The 15,810-nt window shown below is 51.0% G+C and overlaps 1 protein-coding gene across 1 annotated transcript; it reads right to left on the bottom strand.

Moving 5' to 3' along the window:
* Positions 1 to 844: 844 nt before the first annotated feature.
* On the bottom strand, positions 845 to 14,256 carry RAB33A (RAB33A, member RAS oncogene family). Its single transcript, XM_008273183.4, has 2 exons — positions 13,188 to 14,256; positions 845 to 1,434 (listed from the first exon to the last, which is right to left on the bottom strand). Exons 1-2 carry the CDS (start codon positions 13,443 to 13,445, stop codon positions 979 to 981), a joined length of 714 nt encoding a protein of 237 aa, XP_008271405.2. The 5' UTR covers positions 13,446 to 14,256; the 3' UTR covers positions 845 to 978.
* Positions 14,257 to 15,810: the final 1,554 nt, after the last annotated feature.

The following is a 15,810-nucleotide window of genomic DNA, read 5'->3' as shown; positions in this document are numbered from 1 at the left end:
GTCCACCCCGGCCATTCAGCTGTCCTTGGGCCACACTCCTACTGTTTGCCTGTCTAAAGCTCCCAAGGTCCTTCCTACCTGCCTGCTTTTGCCCCCTGCCTCCTTTGTTACCAATGCAATTGTTATACTTTATTCAGCATACAAAAGGCCCCACGAGGACATTTGTGGGAGCCTTCCTTAAAGCCAAAGACAGCATGCTCTCAAGTCCCATAGCACAACCTTGCACTTACTGAGGTTGTCTAACCTGTGTTCACAAGTGGTCTCATGGCGAGACCACAGGGTCTGGGCATATAGGGAACCTGTTCTCTTTTCCCAGCAGAGGTCTGGGGGCCTAACAGATATTTCTTAGCTTGAGCCCTGCTGCATCCAAGAAAGGTGGGTGGGGGGTGGGAGGCATGTTTTGGTGGCTGAGACTGTTTGGTGAAAAATGGGAAGCAGGGTCTAACCACCCTGGAAGCAACTGGGCCCCTTAAGGAACAGGCACTTCCTATGTTTTAACTGTGAGAAATAGGGAGAGGGTAGCCTATCTGGGCATCCCAGACACACATGGAGGGAGCCTAGGAAACAGGCTCCTTTCTCAGCTTCTCTACCCTGCCACCTGCACTGGCTCTCTAGAAAAACAAATTGCGCCTTTGTCCCATTCTCACCGAGAGTTTCTGCCCACTGATGATGCCAAGCGACAGAGTGGATCAGTCGTGAGGAAGTGACTCAAATGAGGAACAGTTTAGGTAGCCCAGACAGCCGGTGTGGCGTGTGTATGTCACGCGAGCCAAAAAGCAGTCTGGCTCTGCCACTCATCACAATTGGAAATATCTTCTCAGAGGAAAGCAAGACATAAAGCCAGTTGATAATCTATACAAATTTTATTTTGATATCAATTTGTATGGAAACAAGCAGGTGTCAGCATGATGCAGGCACGGAAAAAAGGGAAAGAAAAAACTCCAGTGATAATTGATCTTGTATGTACACCATTGGGTTTCAACAAGGACAGGAAGTCTTACTGTTAGCTTCCCGTGGGAACTCCAGTTTCTGCACCTTCCCCTGCTGCCTGTCAGCATCACGATACAGCAGCGATTTCTGGGCCTTCAACCGGCAAGCCAGGCACATGAAAATCGACTCCACGTTCTGACTCTCTTTGGGGTCCTTGGCTGATGTCTCAAACAAGAGCATGTTGTGGGCATCGGCAAATTTCAGGGCTAAATTGGAGGGCACCTGGATCTGTTCCCGCAAGTCACACTTGTTGCCCACAAGCACTTTCGGGACGAGTGGGGGCACTGCATGCCCATTGCACTCTTGGATCCACATTTTCAGGTTGGTGAAAGATGTCATCTTGGTGACGTCATAGACAAAGACCACTGCATGCACATTGCGGTAGTAATGCTCAACCATGCTTTTACGGAAGCGTTCCTGACCCGCTGTGTCCCACACCTGAACCTGGAAGATACAAAAGCCAACACGCAGAGTCAGGAAACAGGAGAGACGTGGTTCCGCAGCAGTATAAAACACGAGGTTACAAGTCCTGACAAAGGAAGTGCTTCTTTCACAGATTAGCAGCATGGATTTATCAAAGGATGAAGCGAAGTTTCTGGGTTTGGCAAGCTTTTCTCCAGGTGGTTAGTTGAAGGGCGGGCGTTCTGCCCAGTCTGGCCTGCATCATGTTTCCGAATGCCTGGGTTCAAGTCCCAGCTCTGCTCCTGATTCCAGCTCTGGCCATTACAGGCATTTAGAAAGTGAACCAGGGGATGGGGGAGTTTCTCTCTCTCTTCTTACTTATTTTTGACAGGCAGAGTGGACAGTGAGAGAGAGAGACAGAGAGAAAGGTCTTCCTTTGCCATTGGTTCACCCTCCAATGGCCGCCGTGGCCGGCGTGCTGCAGCCGCCGCACTGTGCTGATCCGATGGCAGGAGCCAGGTACTTCTCCTGGTCTCCCATGGGGTGCAGGGCCCAAGCACTTGGGCCATCCTCGACTGCACTCCCTGGCCACAGCAGAGAGCTGGCCTGGAAGAGGGGCAACCGGGACAGAATCCGGCGCCCCACCTGGGACTAGAACCCGGTGTGCCAGCGCCACAAGGCGGAGGATTAGCCTAGTGCGCCACGGCGCCGGCCCTTCTCGCTCTCTCTTTCTCTCCTTCTCCCTCTCTCATTAAAAGAATATTGCCAATTGAAAACCACACATACAATAATGATGACCATTGACAATATTTTAATAGAATCCAATGCAGCCTTAGGAGACGAGCAGCCTCCAGCCTTCAGCTCTTCAACAGGTGACCTGAGTTCACAGCAGACGTCCGATCCAGCCCCCTGTTAATGCACCTGCGAAAGCAGCAGAGAATGGCCCAAGTGCTTTGGCTCCTGCACCCACGTGGGAGACCTGGAAGAAGCTCCTGGCTCAGCCCTGGTCATTGTGGCCATCTGGGGAGCGAAGCAGCATATTGAAGATCTCGCTCTGCTCTCCCTCTCTGTGTAACTCTGACTTTTAAATAAATAAATAAATCTTTAAGAAGTAAGAAGGATGGAGGTCAGCATTATAGCGCTGTGGGTTAAACTGCTGCCTGCAAGACCAGTATCCCATATGGGTGCTGCTTCAGGTCCCGGCAGATTCACTTCCCATCCAGCTCGCTGCTAATGACCTGGGAAAGCAGCAGAAAATGGCCCAAGTGCCTGGGCCCCTCCCACCCACGTGGGAGACCCGGATGGAGTTCTTGGCTCCTGGCTATGGCCTGGCCAAGCTGGCTTTTTCTGGCCATTTGGAGAGTGAACCAGCAGATGAAAGGCCTCTTTATCTCTCTGCCTCTCCCTTTCTTTCTGTCACTCTGCCTTTCAAATAAATCTTTAAAAACATATACAAAAATCTTTGTATGCTATGGTTACAATTTTTTAAACTATTAAACTTAGACATATGCATAGTAAATCAAAACATTAATATTTTTTATTCTTTAATTTTTAAAAATATTTATTTATTTATTTGAGAAGCAGAGTTACAGACAGACAGAGGGGGAGAGAGAGGGAGGTCTTCCATCAGCTGGTTCAGTCCCCAAATGGCCGCAACAGCTGGAGCTGGGCCGATCTGAAGCAAGGAGCCAGAAGCTTCTTCCAGGTCTCCCACGTGGGTGCAGGGACCATCTTCCACTGCTTTCCCAGGTGCATTAGCAGGGAGCTGGATTGGAAGTGAAGCACCCAGGAATTGAACTGGCACCCATATGGGATGCCAGCGCTGTAGGCTGTGGCTTAACCTGCTACAGCACAATGCTAATTCTATTCCTTAATTTTTAAAAACATTTTTATTTATTAATTTGAAAGGCAGAGAGAGACAGAGACAAATATTTATAGAAAGAACTCCTGTCCACTGGTTCACTCCCCAAATGCCAGCAACAGCCAGGGCTGAGCCAAGAATGAAGCTGGGAGTCAGGAACTCAATCCAGGTCTCCCACAGGGGTGGCAGGAACCTAACTACCTGAGCCATAACCTGCAGCCTCCCAGGGTCTGCATTAGCAGGAAGCTGGAGTCAGGAGTTGCAGCTGGGTATCGAGATGCTGCATGTAATCCAAGGGCCCAACTCCTGCCTCCCATAAAAGGTTATTTATGGACAGTGGGACTGTGGGTGATTTTTATACTCTTTTATGTATTTTCCAAGCTTTCTACTGTAAGCATGCATTGCTTTGTTTTTCATTAGTTTTTAAAGGAAGCTAGTGTTAAAAATCTCACATTTTAGGGGCCGGTGTTGTGGCATAGCAGGTTAAGCCTCTGCCTGTGGCACCAGCATCCCATATGGACGCTGGTTTGAGACTCAGCTGCTCCACTTCTGGTACAGCTCTCTGTTAATGGCCTGAGGAAAGCAGTGGAAGATGGCCCAAGTGCTTGGGCCCCTGCCATCCATGCAGGAGACCCAGAAGAGGCTCCTGGCTCCTGGCTCCTGGCTTTGGCCTGGCCCAACTCCCAGCCGTTGTGGCCATTTGGGGAGTGAACCAGTGGATGGAAGCCCTTTCTCTCTCTCTCTCTCTCTCTCTCTCTCTCTCTCTCTCTCTCTCTCCCCATACACACACACACACACACACACATATCCTCCTCTCTCTAATTCTGCCTTTCAAATAAATTTTTTTAAAACTCACATTTTAACTCTCTCTCTATATATTTTTAATTAATTAATTAATTTGAAAGGCAGAGTTACAGAGAGGCAGAGGCAGAGAGAGAGAGGTCTTCCACCTGCTGGTTTACTTTCTAGATGGCCGAAACGGCCAGAGCTGCGCCAATCCGAAGCCAGGAGCCAGGAGCTCCTTCCAGGTCTCCCACACGGGTGCAGGGGCCCAAGGACTTGGGCCATCTTCTACTGCTTTTGCAGGCCATAGCAGAGAGCTGGATCAGAAGTGGAGTGGCTGGGACTCGAACTGGCGTCTACATGGGATGCCAGCACTGCAGGCAGTGGCTTTACCTGTTACGCCACAGCGCCGGCCCCAATATATTTTTAAATTCACTTATTTGCTGTGTAAAAGGTAATTTAACTCATTGGATTTCTTTTCCCTGCATCTCAGCTTTTGGGATACAGGCCAAATTATGAGGAAAAAAGCTGATATCAGTAACATGTGCAAAGACACAACTCCCAGGGGATACTGTGGAGTCAACACATATTCAAACCCGATATGTTGTCCTTGATACATCCAGTATCTTCGACGAGGAAAATTCATGTGCAGAATGATGGTCCCAAGGCCCTATACAATTCTCAGTTATCAAAGACAATTGGATTATGACCACTAATTGACTACTATGGCTCTTAAAACGAAGGATAGCCTTTATTTGGAGTTAGCAGTCAGTGAGTATAATCTAGTAAATGTAATTGAATCTCTGTGCTGAGTGAAGATCTTACAGGGCCCCAGAGTCATCATTCTGAGCATCACTTTTCATTGTCCTGCCGCCTCCTTCATCCCGCCTGCCGACAGAGCTTCCAAGTGCCTTCGGCATGGCCTTCAGGTTTACCCATCTTCTTCTATTTTGACTTTCAGCCAGACCCTCCTCTCCTCACTGCTGGACGACAGAAAAGGCTTTTGCATTCTTCCTTGTCTCTATTTCAGGGTCCCCTGGATACTGCATTCGGACTAGCCTTCCGAAATCCCTGCTTGTTCCAGCACACCATCCTCTTCTGGAAGTTACGAGAACCCTGTGGTGCATGTGGCACCAAATGGAAAATTTTCCACCTGCCACAATTTGACCCCTCCTGACCTGGGTTCTAACTAGGCAGCTACACCTGGCTCATTCCCGCCTCTGTTCCCCTGGTCCTACTGGTCCTACCCTTCCCCTGTGGGATTGCCCTATCCAAAGCTCACTCAATCTTCAGTGCTTGGGCCTTGCCTCCACTTTCTTCCTCCAACCTCTCCAACCTCCCTTCAATTCATTCTTAGGAATGTCTATTGCACTTTAGCCTGTATCACACAGTTCACCATATATGTGTCCTCCATTTGTTTCATCACTACTCTTGGCCTGTCCCCCGCTGAACCCTAAGCAGCCTTTTTTCTGCGGCAGATCACTTGTCATCGAGGTTGTCACCACCATCATCCTCATCAATCATCTCCATCATCCTCACCATCATCCTCATCAAAGGGCAGTATTGACCCGAGCCACCAAAACTACAAGCACAGTGACATCCCAGACATCTGCCAAGGTCATTTCAGTAAGAAGATCTGACTCTAGTTCCACAGAAAAACATAAGTCCTCGAAGACTCATTTGCTTCTGCAAGCGAAGAGACAAGAAAAGATGTTCACTTGTTCCACCTCTCTGGTGCACTGAACAGGGAGAAAGTGAGAGCAGGCCAGGAGAGGAAAGGAGGAACTTCACTGGGAACAGAGCAGGTCTAAGCCCAAGAATATCATTGCCACTTGGCTCCCCGTGCCTGCTTCCCCCTCCACGTAGCCTTAGCTCTCGCCTCTTGCCTCTGAGTAAAGGCTGACTCCTACCAGCCCTCAGGCGGGCGGCAGATGCTTTAACACCATGAGCTCAGGACTCTAAAAATACCTGCCACTAGCAGGAACACGGGTGGGAGTGTGTGAGGGGTTTGCGGCTCAGGCCGGCTGGCTGTGTGGCTCTTTTTGGCTGCGTCACTGTGTCACCACCACCCCTCAACCCCACCCTCGAAGCAGCCGGAACTGCTCACGAGCTCCTCTGCCTTCCCCGTCTGAATGGACGCCTCGAAGCTTTCATTTGGGTGCTCAGAATTCCAACCGTAGGCACTGCTCCCATTCCAGCTCTTCGTAAGCCCCCTCCCACAGTTGCCGGCACCCTTGCCTGTGGTGAGAGGTGAGCCAGGAAGCTGACCGCTCTCGCTGCAAACACAGTAGCAAAGTAGCAAGGCCAGGCTTGCTGCCTGCAGCCAGACGATCTTGTCCGGTTCAGCTCTTCCAGGTGCCCGTCCTCAGCATCCTCACAAACCCCCGGCCCCTGCCAGGCACGGGAAGCATCTCCCCCCGCTTGGCTAGCCGGCTCTCCTCGCTCCCTTTCCTCCCCTCCCGTGGGCATCTGCCTGGTGGACAGGCCTGAAGGTGCCCCCTTAGCCACAGCCACACTCCCTAGATCTCTTCTCTCAGAGCTTCCCGCGGGAATCCTGGAGGCAGACTAGGTCAGGGCCCAGAGTTTTGAACTAGTTAGCTGTCCTCAAGCAGGTTACTCATTTTCTGTCTTCATTTGGAAACTGCAGATGACAATAGCAATGTGCAGGGATGCCATGAGGATTAGCATTCCCTGGAAGCAAAAGGCCGTGCAGAACCTCTGCCCAGTCTCTACGTACTTTCTTTTTTCTTTAAGATTGATTTATTTATTTGAAAGGCAGAATTATAGAGAAGCAGAGAGAGAGAGAGGTCTTCTATCTGCTGGTTCACTCCCCTAGATGGCCACAAGACCCGGAGCCAGGCTGATCCAAAGCCAGGAGCTTCTTCGTGGTCTCCCATGCGTGTGCAGGGACCCAAGGACTTGGGCCATCTTCCACTGCTTTCCTAGGCCATAGCAGAGAGCTGGATCGGAAGTGGAGCAGCTGGGTATTGAACCAGCACCCATATGGGATGCAGGCAGCGGCTTCACCTGCTGAACCACAGCACCAGCTCCAGGGCTACATACTTTCAATCATCTCTAGATGCCTTAGAATACTTACTGCAAAGGAAATAGTTGCTATGCTGTATTGTTTAGGGAATAATCACTGTGGCGTAGTAGGTTAAGCCTTTGCCTGCATCCCATATGGGTGCCGGTTCAAGTCCAGGTTGCTCTACTTCCGATCTAGCTTTCTGCTAACGGCCTGAGAAAGCAGCAGCAGATGGCCCATGGGGGAGACCCGAAAGAAACTCCAGGCTCCTGGCTTTGGCCTGGCCCAGCCTCAGCCATTGCGGCCATTTGGGGAGTGAACCAGCAGATGGAAGACCTCGCTCTCTCTCTCTCTCTCTCTCTCTCTGTCTCCCCCGCCCCCCGTAACTTTGCTTCTCAAATAAATAAATACATCTTTTTAAATAAAAGATAAAGGCCCGTGCAATTCAGTACACTGGTGATTGTCCTTTCATCACTTCAATCCTCAGTTGGTTGAATCTGTGGATATAGAAGGCCCACTGTTCACATGCTCGCTTCCTGCCTGGCCCCAAGCCTCCACCACTAGCTCGGAATGTCTACTAATTGAACCGGCACCCTAGGGAAGGTCGCATTCCAGCACCTCTGCTTGACAGCTGAGCAACTGACTAAGTCAGCCACTTAACCTCCCTCAGTGGAGTCACACTTTGCTCATCCCTGTCATGGAAGTGTGGTCCTCCCTTGGTTGCAGGGATGAGCCAGTGAAGGAACACCTGAGGAGGAGCTTCTGCACTTCTGCAAATACAAGTTCTTGGGGTCAGGGCTGTGGCGTAACAGGTAAAGCCTCCGCCTGCAGTGCCGGCATCTTATATGGGCACCGGTTCGAGTCCCGGCTACCCCAATTCCGGTCCAGTTCTCTGCTATGGCCTGGGAAAGCAGTAGAAGATGGCCCAAGTCCTTGGGCCCCTGCACCCGCATGGGAGACCCCAGAGAAGCTCCTGGCTTTGGATCAGCCCAGCTCTGGGCCTTTGCAGCCATCTGGGGAGTAAGCCAGCGGATTGGAAGACCTCTCTCTCTCTCTCTCTCTCTCTCTCTGCCTCTGCCTCTCTATAGCTCTGCCTTTCAAATAAACAAATAAGTAAATCTTAAAAAAAATTAAATTCTGGATGGGGATGGGTGGTAATAAGCCACTGTTTGGGATGCCATATACATATATATACATACACATATACATATCCACATATACATATACATATATACATATATGTTGTTGCCCTTGTCTCAGCCCTCTCGGGTTGGCCTCCTTCCTTGGATCCTTTGGTTCTCAGCCTGGAAAGCACAGAAAGCTTGGCCTCTGGCAGCTGAGACAGGAACCAAGGCATGGGCAGCCCGGTGGGGAGGGGGAGGAGAGAGGGATGCTGGGGGCAGGCCCAATCTGATGAGGTGCTGGAGAATGGCTGAAGGACACACTGCAAGGAGCTGCCAAAGAGAAATGTGGCCTTTGTAACCATCTTCCTGGGGGCAATTCCGGCCTGTGCCAGCTCCAGCAAGCCCCCTCACTCGCTGCACGTGCTCGCAGCTGCTGTGGGTATTTCTTTTCCCTGGGGAACACATCTGGCATCTTCCTATACATGAGATATCAATGTGCTTTTGTTGGAGGCTGTTGGGGGCAGGGGTACAAGTGCAAGACTGGAGACAAGCACATCTGTAACCTTTGGAGGATGCCTGAATGGGAAACACAGAAAGTTTAAAAGGAGTCTTGGGGCCAGCGCTGTGGCACAGCAGGTTAACGCCCTGGCCTGGAGCGCTGGCATCCCACATGGGTGCCAGTTTGAGACCTGGCTGCTCCACTTCCAATCCAGCTCTCTGCTATGGCCTGGGAAAGCAGTAAAGGATGGCCCAAGTGCTTGGGCCCCTGCACCCACATGGGAGACCCGGAGGAAGCTCTTGGATCCTGGCTTCGGATCGGTGCAGCTCTGGCCATTGTGGCCAATTGGGGAGTGAACCAGCAGATAGAAGACCTCTCTCTCTCTCTCTCTCTCTCTCTCTCTCTACCTCTCCTCTGTCTGTATAACTCTGACTTGAGGATAAACAATAAATCTCAAAAAAAAAAAAAAAAAGAGGAGTCTCTCTTTTTTTTTCCAACTAGCTGGACTATCTCATCTGCATCTAAGATACACACACAAAACTGCCACTGAGGATGGCAAAGGAAGACAAAAAAAGACTCACACATAGAAAGAGAGCAGCAAGGCAGATAGAGAAACACACACTGATGGCTAATCAACCATTAAGCTAACTGGCAGAAGACGGAAGGAAGAAGACATGATGTCATTCTGACTGCAGGCAGCTTCTGAGGAACACTTAGCTCAGCCTCCATCCACTCCGGAATGCACCACAGGAAGGTGTTCTGCCCAGGGATCAGCAGAGGGAGAGAAATCCATGGTCCTGGGCTGCACCTGCCTACAGCCACAGGTGCCCTGTAGTCTACCAGGTCCCAGGGGCTGGGCCTGAGGGGTCCCCAACCCCTGGGAGGAACCAAACCAGGCAGGAGGGCTGCCTCCATGACCATCTACAAAGAGTGGATCAAAAATTAGCCTCCTAGCCTCCCCTCACCATCTATCCCCCCCACACACACACATCCCGGTTCCCACTTTCTAATGCTCGGTGTGATATAGCCAAACCTATGGGTTCCAGGCACATAGTGGCCATCCTGGGGAACTCCACTCTTTATTTGGGGGTTCGGAGATGCCTCCACCCTTCCTAGGCTGTCAACTTTCCCATATGCTGTCCCCCCGTGTCCCTGTCACAGGTAACCTGGTAGGTTGCGTGGACCAGAGGCTGCCTGGAGCAGGCATTTAGATGTTCTTCTTGGCCAAGCTGCATTAATGCATGGAAAGAGTAGTGGAAGGGGAAGTAGGAGATCTGAGTTTCAGGCCTGGCCACTTTCCTTCCCTGAGCCTTCTTTTCCCGCCTGCAAACTGAAGACATTGCATCGGGGAAACTCTAAAGTCTCTTTTGTCTCTGAACGTCCTCTGATTCGCATGCCCAAGGTGGGACAGTCACAGTGCAGAAACTGAAAGCCTGGGTGCAGCTACAGGAGGCATCTGGAAGGCTCCTGGGTCCCGGGTCTAGAACCCTGGGCTCTTGGCCTAGAAGAGAAAGCCGGACTGGCTGTCTGGCATTCTGCCTCCCCCTGTGCACACTCCACCAATCTAGGTGGCTGGATATTGTCCGGAGAGTATAGTGAAGTGGTAAGGAGCTCTGATTGTGGGTTGAAACCCTGGCCCTGACACTGGAAAGGCTGGACATTGAGATGATGAGCTGCTTGGGTTCAAGAGTCAGAGGGCAAAGCTCAGATCCACTTCCCATTGAGTTATTTCATGTCCCTCAACCTCAATCTCCTTACCTACAAAATGGGAATGATAATGATAATACTAGCACCACTATTGAATAGGATAATGCATGCAAAGTGACTAGCTGGGCCCTTTGTTTATTCAATAAATAGAAGTTGTGACTGTTTATTACTGCCTACTTACTGGAGGCCTTGCTTGTTATTCATGTTAACTGGGAAACACCGGATTATAAATGTGGCAGTGGGAGACATAGTGGCTGGCGAGGCCCAATGGGGCTCCAATCCCATTGAATGAGGCCCTGATAATTGAGAGTGTAACTGCACCCAGTCGGTCACCCCCCAGCAGACAAGGCTGATGGGACACGAGGATGCAGCCCAGGAGAGTCCCCCTCCCAGCACCCCCCAACTCCAGCACTGAGCAGAAGAGCTGGCTGAGACCTCTCTGCCACTCTGCCGTTCCGGCGGGGGGGAGGGTTACTCTTATATAGCCCGACAGTCTTCCCCTGCTGGCTGCGGCCGATGGCTACTTGGGCCCATCTCAGTGGACCCTTCTCTCTCTCTCCCTGAAACGGGAAAGCCCTTGGCAGTCACCTCCTAGCACGGTTTTGGCGCTTGGTCCTTGAGAAGCTCCAGGCCAGCCACAGCATGGGATGAAATCTCCTATCTAGAGCACATGCGGGCTGCCAGACTCTGCTGTGTGCCCACGGACACGCTGCTCTAGCCCCCGCAGGCTTTGGCCTTGTGCTTCCAGCAGCTTTCCAAGAGGCAGGGTCGCCATTTCCCCGCTCCCACGCCCCAGCCCAAGTTCCTGCTGAGCACGCCCTCAGAGGGCTCCTCGGTGAGCTCTGTCACAAGGCTGTGTCCTCTTGAAAATATCAGCTTCCCAAAAAAGCCCCTAGGAAGCACTTATCTGCACGTGCTATTGTGCTGAGCTCTGTGTCCAGTGAGTCACACTGTCACAGGCGCTGCCCTCTGGGAACAAGTCTGGAATCCTTGGCAGAGACTGTAACATCCAGTTAGGCTAAGTACAGGGGTGTTGCAAGGGAAGGAATGGCTTAAAATCTCCCCAAGGCCGTTGGGTGGTGACTCCCCTCTACCTCTCATAGCCCACTTCCAGCTTCCTCTTCTCCCCCCTCATCCTGCCTCCTCCCTTCTCCCCTAGACACCGGAACAGTTTTTCCTCCCTCTAAATTTCAGATGGCTCACTGTAATGCTTGATTTTTAAACAAATGATAGCATTAAACATTAAGGTTTTTAAGGATTTAGGAGCCCATCCAGGAACATATTTCTACCTTAAACACACACACACAAAAGATTCATTTCAGCAATTCCAAAATCTTACAGCCTTATATTAAAGAACCTAGACATACTAGAGGAAATCCCAACCAAGCAAACATGAAGACAAGAGCTTCGGGGAAGGCAGACCAATACCTACCTTGACTTTAAAAAGAAAAGTAGCCATTCCCTTGCACCATGCAAAGAGCAAAATAGTTCAGAATTTCCAAATCATGCTCTCTCTCTTCCTGGCCATAAGGTGCTCCCTTATCAGTCTATACAGATGCCCATCTGCAGCCATTTTAAATGCATTCATTTTAATAGTCAAGGAGTCTTGCACAGTTTGGGGTGTTTCCCTCTGCTCAGTTGCTACTCGGCCCTTCTCGCTACATCACACAGAAGAAGGGCTTTGGGGCCACTTTGGCTCTTCCACCTACACCGTGACCCTGTCTAGAGTTCAAGCACAGACTCAGGAGAAAGCCAACTTAAAGTCTAGACGAGTTGGTCTTCAGTGTCCCCGGTGTCTTTTCAGGGGCTTCCTTCCCCATCATCTTTCCCCCTTCTTCCCTGACATGTGAACTTGTCCTTGCCGTGTCCTCTCCTGTGGCCCCCTGCACATTCATATCTGCCTGTTCTATTGAGTGTCTACCTTTTCTGAAGCAAAGGTGAACGCAAAAAGGTCAGACAAGAATATTCCTATTTAGCCCATTTTAGAAACTAATGGGGGACAAGGACCAAGGCACTTCCCTTGGCCCTCAATAAGTTGCCCTGCATTTTCCACAAAGACTTCCTGAAGACGAAACCAACAGAAAGAGTAGAGAGTAGTGGGCAGTCCGTTCATGACGTACTGCAGACAAGTAGAGAGAAAATCATTGCAGAGGGACTGCTCCAAAGGCCACATTTTGCCTATTATGGAGGGCCAGCAGGTGACCCTGTCTCAATTTCTTTAAAAGGACTCCTGGCTTTGTGCCAGAATCAGCCTCCACTCCACCCCCCCCCCATCCCTGCCAACTCAGTCCTAATAAACTATAAACTGCAATTTAAAATAAAGCATGCATTTCCACAACCTTTCTAATGTCTCAGGGCTTAGCCTTTTTTTTTTTTTTTTTTTTTGCAGCCTATTGGCACTCAGGAGGTAGAAGAAACCTCAAGATGTATAAAGTGCTTTGGGATCCATCTGACAGACCAGGATAGAGAAATGCCCCACGCCTCCCTGGGCCCACAGGTGCCGCTGCTTGCGTTCAGTGTAAAGGATGAGATCAAACACGCTTTTCCTGACAGGAGCTGTCAGGCAGGGGGAAAGGGTGAGAATGCAACCACTCCTGTTTGCCCTAAAAAAAAAAAAAATGGATGAAGTGGAGACAGAGCCACTGTTAAGGGAGAGGATGAGGAGGGGCCTGGGGTCTTGGGCTCAGCACACCGTGACACAGCCCCAGGCTGGACATTTACAGCCCCTAGAGCCTTGCGTGAGGCGGGGGCCCCCTCCCAGATCCCTCCCTTCCCGGACCTGACCAGCTGGATCACCTTGATCTTCTCGCCCTCGATTTCAACCGTCTTCTCCCTGAAGTCCACCCCGATGGTGGCTTCAGTCTTGTCCGGGAAGGTTCCCCCGCAGAAGCGGAAGGTCAGGCAGGTCTTGCCCACGTTGGAGTCCCCAATCACGATGATTTTGAAGATGCGAATCTGCACGTACTGATCCAGCGACGAGTCCAGCTCCAGGGATGCCAGGCCAGCAGCAGAGGCGGGCTGCAGGCTCCCATGGCCCAGGATGGGCTGCGCCATCTCCCCGGGACCGGACCGGGGCCCCAACCCCCCTCGAGGGCTCCACACAAAGAAAACGGTGGCCACGTTAGTGCGCTCGAGGCGAGCGAGCTTTGTGCGTGTGTGTGCGTGTCTGTGAGTGTGTGTCCGCCCGTGTGTGCGTGCGCCGGCAACGTGTGCGCGCGCGCGCGTGAAGGGGGTGCCTCACACCCCAGGTCTCCCTCCTCCTCCAGCGCACCCTCCTTGCAGCTCCGAGGCACCAACACAAAAGCCAAGGAGAGGAGGAGATGGAGAGGGGTGGGCGAGAGGAGAGCCTTCCCCGTCTGCCGGCGCGTGCCCTCAGATGGGACGCTGGGGCGCGCGACCGTGGGACCCTCCCCTGCCTGGACTCCAGGGACACACCAAGGGAGGAAGCCTAAGGAGGCAAGGGAGAGGTGGGGAGAGCAGCACACACTACCCCGAGATAGACTTCCTTTCTCCTTGCGCCCATTTATGTTGTAGGTTTCCGGCTCCCAGCGCCACCCTCCCCCGCTTTGCTCGGAGCGCACGGGATCAGCCAGCAGGGAAGCACAGCTAGGGAGGACAAAGAGCACTGCACCCTAAGGCATCATTGGGGCACTTGGGCCTCGGAGCCACACGTCTCGGCGGGGTGGGGTGGGGGCGGAGACACCTCTTTCGCCTCAGAAGCAGCAGGCAGCTGAGCCGCGCCTCGGCGCTCCCTGCTCCCCGCCCAGCCTTGGAATAAAGAGATGCTCTGTCTTATTGAGTAAGCAGGTGCACTTGCAGGTCCCGAGGAGCTGGGGAGGGTGCTACCAAGACACGCAGTGGGTTGTGGGGAGCCCCGTGCAGCTGAGAGGAGGAAGCCGGGGGGCGAGGGTGTGCGTGTGTAGAGGGTGTCACTGTGTCTGTCACAGATTTGCCAGATGTAGGGGGTGCGTACCAGGCGCCAACCTCCCCTCATCACACCACGAGCACCCATCCTCTGAATGTTCAGGAGAGCAGCTCTCATTGGCTGTCGCGGTCGGTTGTGTTTGGCTGGCCAATGGGGAAGGCCTGCCGGCGGGAGAGGGCCATATAGAGGGTAGGAGAAGGGGGGAAGCTAGCAGTGGCAGCTCCAGCGAAAGAGGACTTTATTTCTGGGGCTGACCACTGCAGGCCCGAGGAGGAGGGATCTTGAGACATGGCATAAACCCCAAAATGTCTTCTATTCCCCAGCCCTCCGCTTAACCAGAAGTCCTTCCAGAATAATGGAGTTTCAAAGGGAGTTGGGACTCTAAGCGGGTTCACCCCCCTGCAGCTGAATGTAGAACCAAGTGGTTGGGTCTAATTTGCCAGAAGCCTAGATTATGCTTGGAAGATGATAAATGAACACAACTTTCTTACGTTATTAGAGGGCACCATCCCTCTCTCCAAAATGATTTGAAGGTTCAGATTTTGTTTGAAATCAACTTTACTGAGATACAATTTACATACAATACAGTGAACCCATTTCTGTTCGTTTTTAATACTTCATCCCCCCCAACATATTTCATAGGCAATAGCAGAGCACCGGCACATGAGTTATTGCTAATGCCATCAGTCAAGGGTTCATGTGGCACAGGTGAGCTTCCATCTTGTTTGTGTGTGAAGCAGAGCTGCAGGAAGACGCAAATGTGCCTAAATCCATTCCCATTAAAAGAAAACCAAGTCAGGGTTTCAGTGAATATATCTGTAAGTAAGCTGGAATGGGACTACTCAACCAAGTCCAAGTTACTCAAAACAAGATCTCTAGCTAATAGGCCTATTAGCTGAGTTAGCAGATATATTTACAGCTAACCCTTATAGCATATATGTAGGTCAAACATTTTTTCTATTTCAAATTATTTAATTTTTAATTTTTCTTTAAAATTTAAGCTATAGAAACTTCAAATATATATATATACCAATTTGATCACCCATTTCTAAAATCTGAGATTATACTATTCAACATTAAAACCATTAAAGAAGGCTTTAATCTTAGTTGGCTAATCCAAAGTCATCATTCTGAATATCAATTATAATACCATGTATGGATCATCACTGTAGAGTACTTTGGTTTTCTGATTCTGATATCTAGATAATAGTTTGCTGGGTCATTCTCCTCTGTGGTTTTGTAAATTGTAAACTTACTTTATTTGTAAGGGAGGGGGGGGAGAGAGAGAATCTTCCAATACTTCCCAAATGCCCACAATAGCCAGACAGCCATGGCTGGGCCAGACTGAAGCCAGGAGCCAGGAACTCAATTTAGGTCTCCCCTATGGTTTGCAGAGACACAAGATGCATGTACTTGAGCCACCAGCACTGCCTTCCAGGGTGTGTATTAGCAGGCAACTGGTATCAGGGCAGAGAAGGAACTTGAACCCAGGCA

This window comes from Oryctolagus cuniculus, chromosome X (assembly GCF_964237555.1).
Source record: "Oryctolagus cuniculus chromosome X, mOryCun1.1, whole genome shotgun sequence".
NCBI lineage: Eukaryota > Metazoa > Chordata > Mammalia > Lagomorpha > Leporidae > Oryctolagus > Oryctolagus cuniculus.
This window is presented reverse-complemented; position numbering and strand designations above follow the sequence as displayed.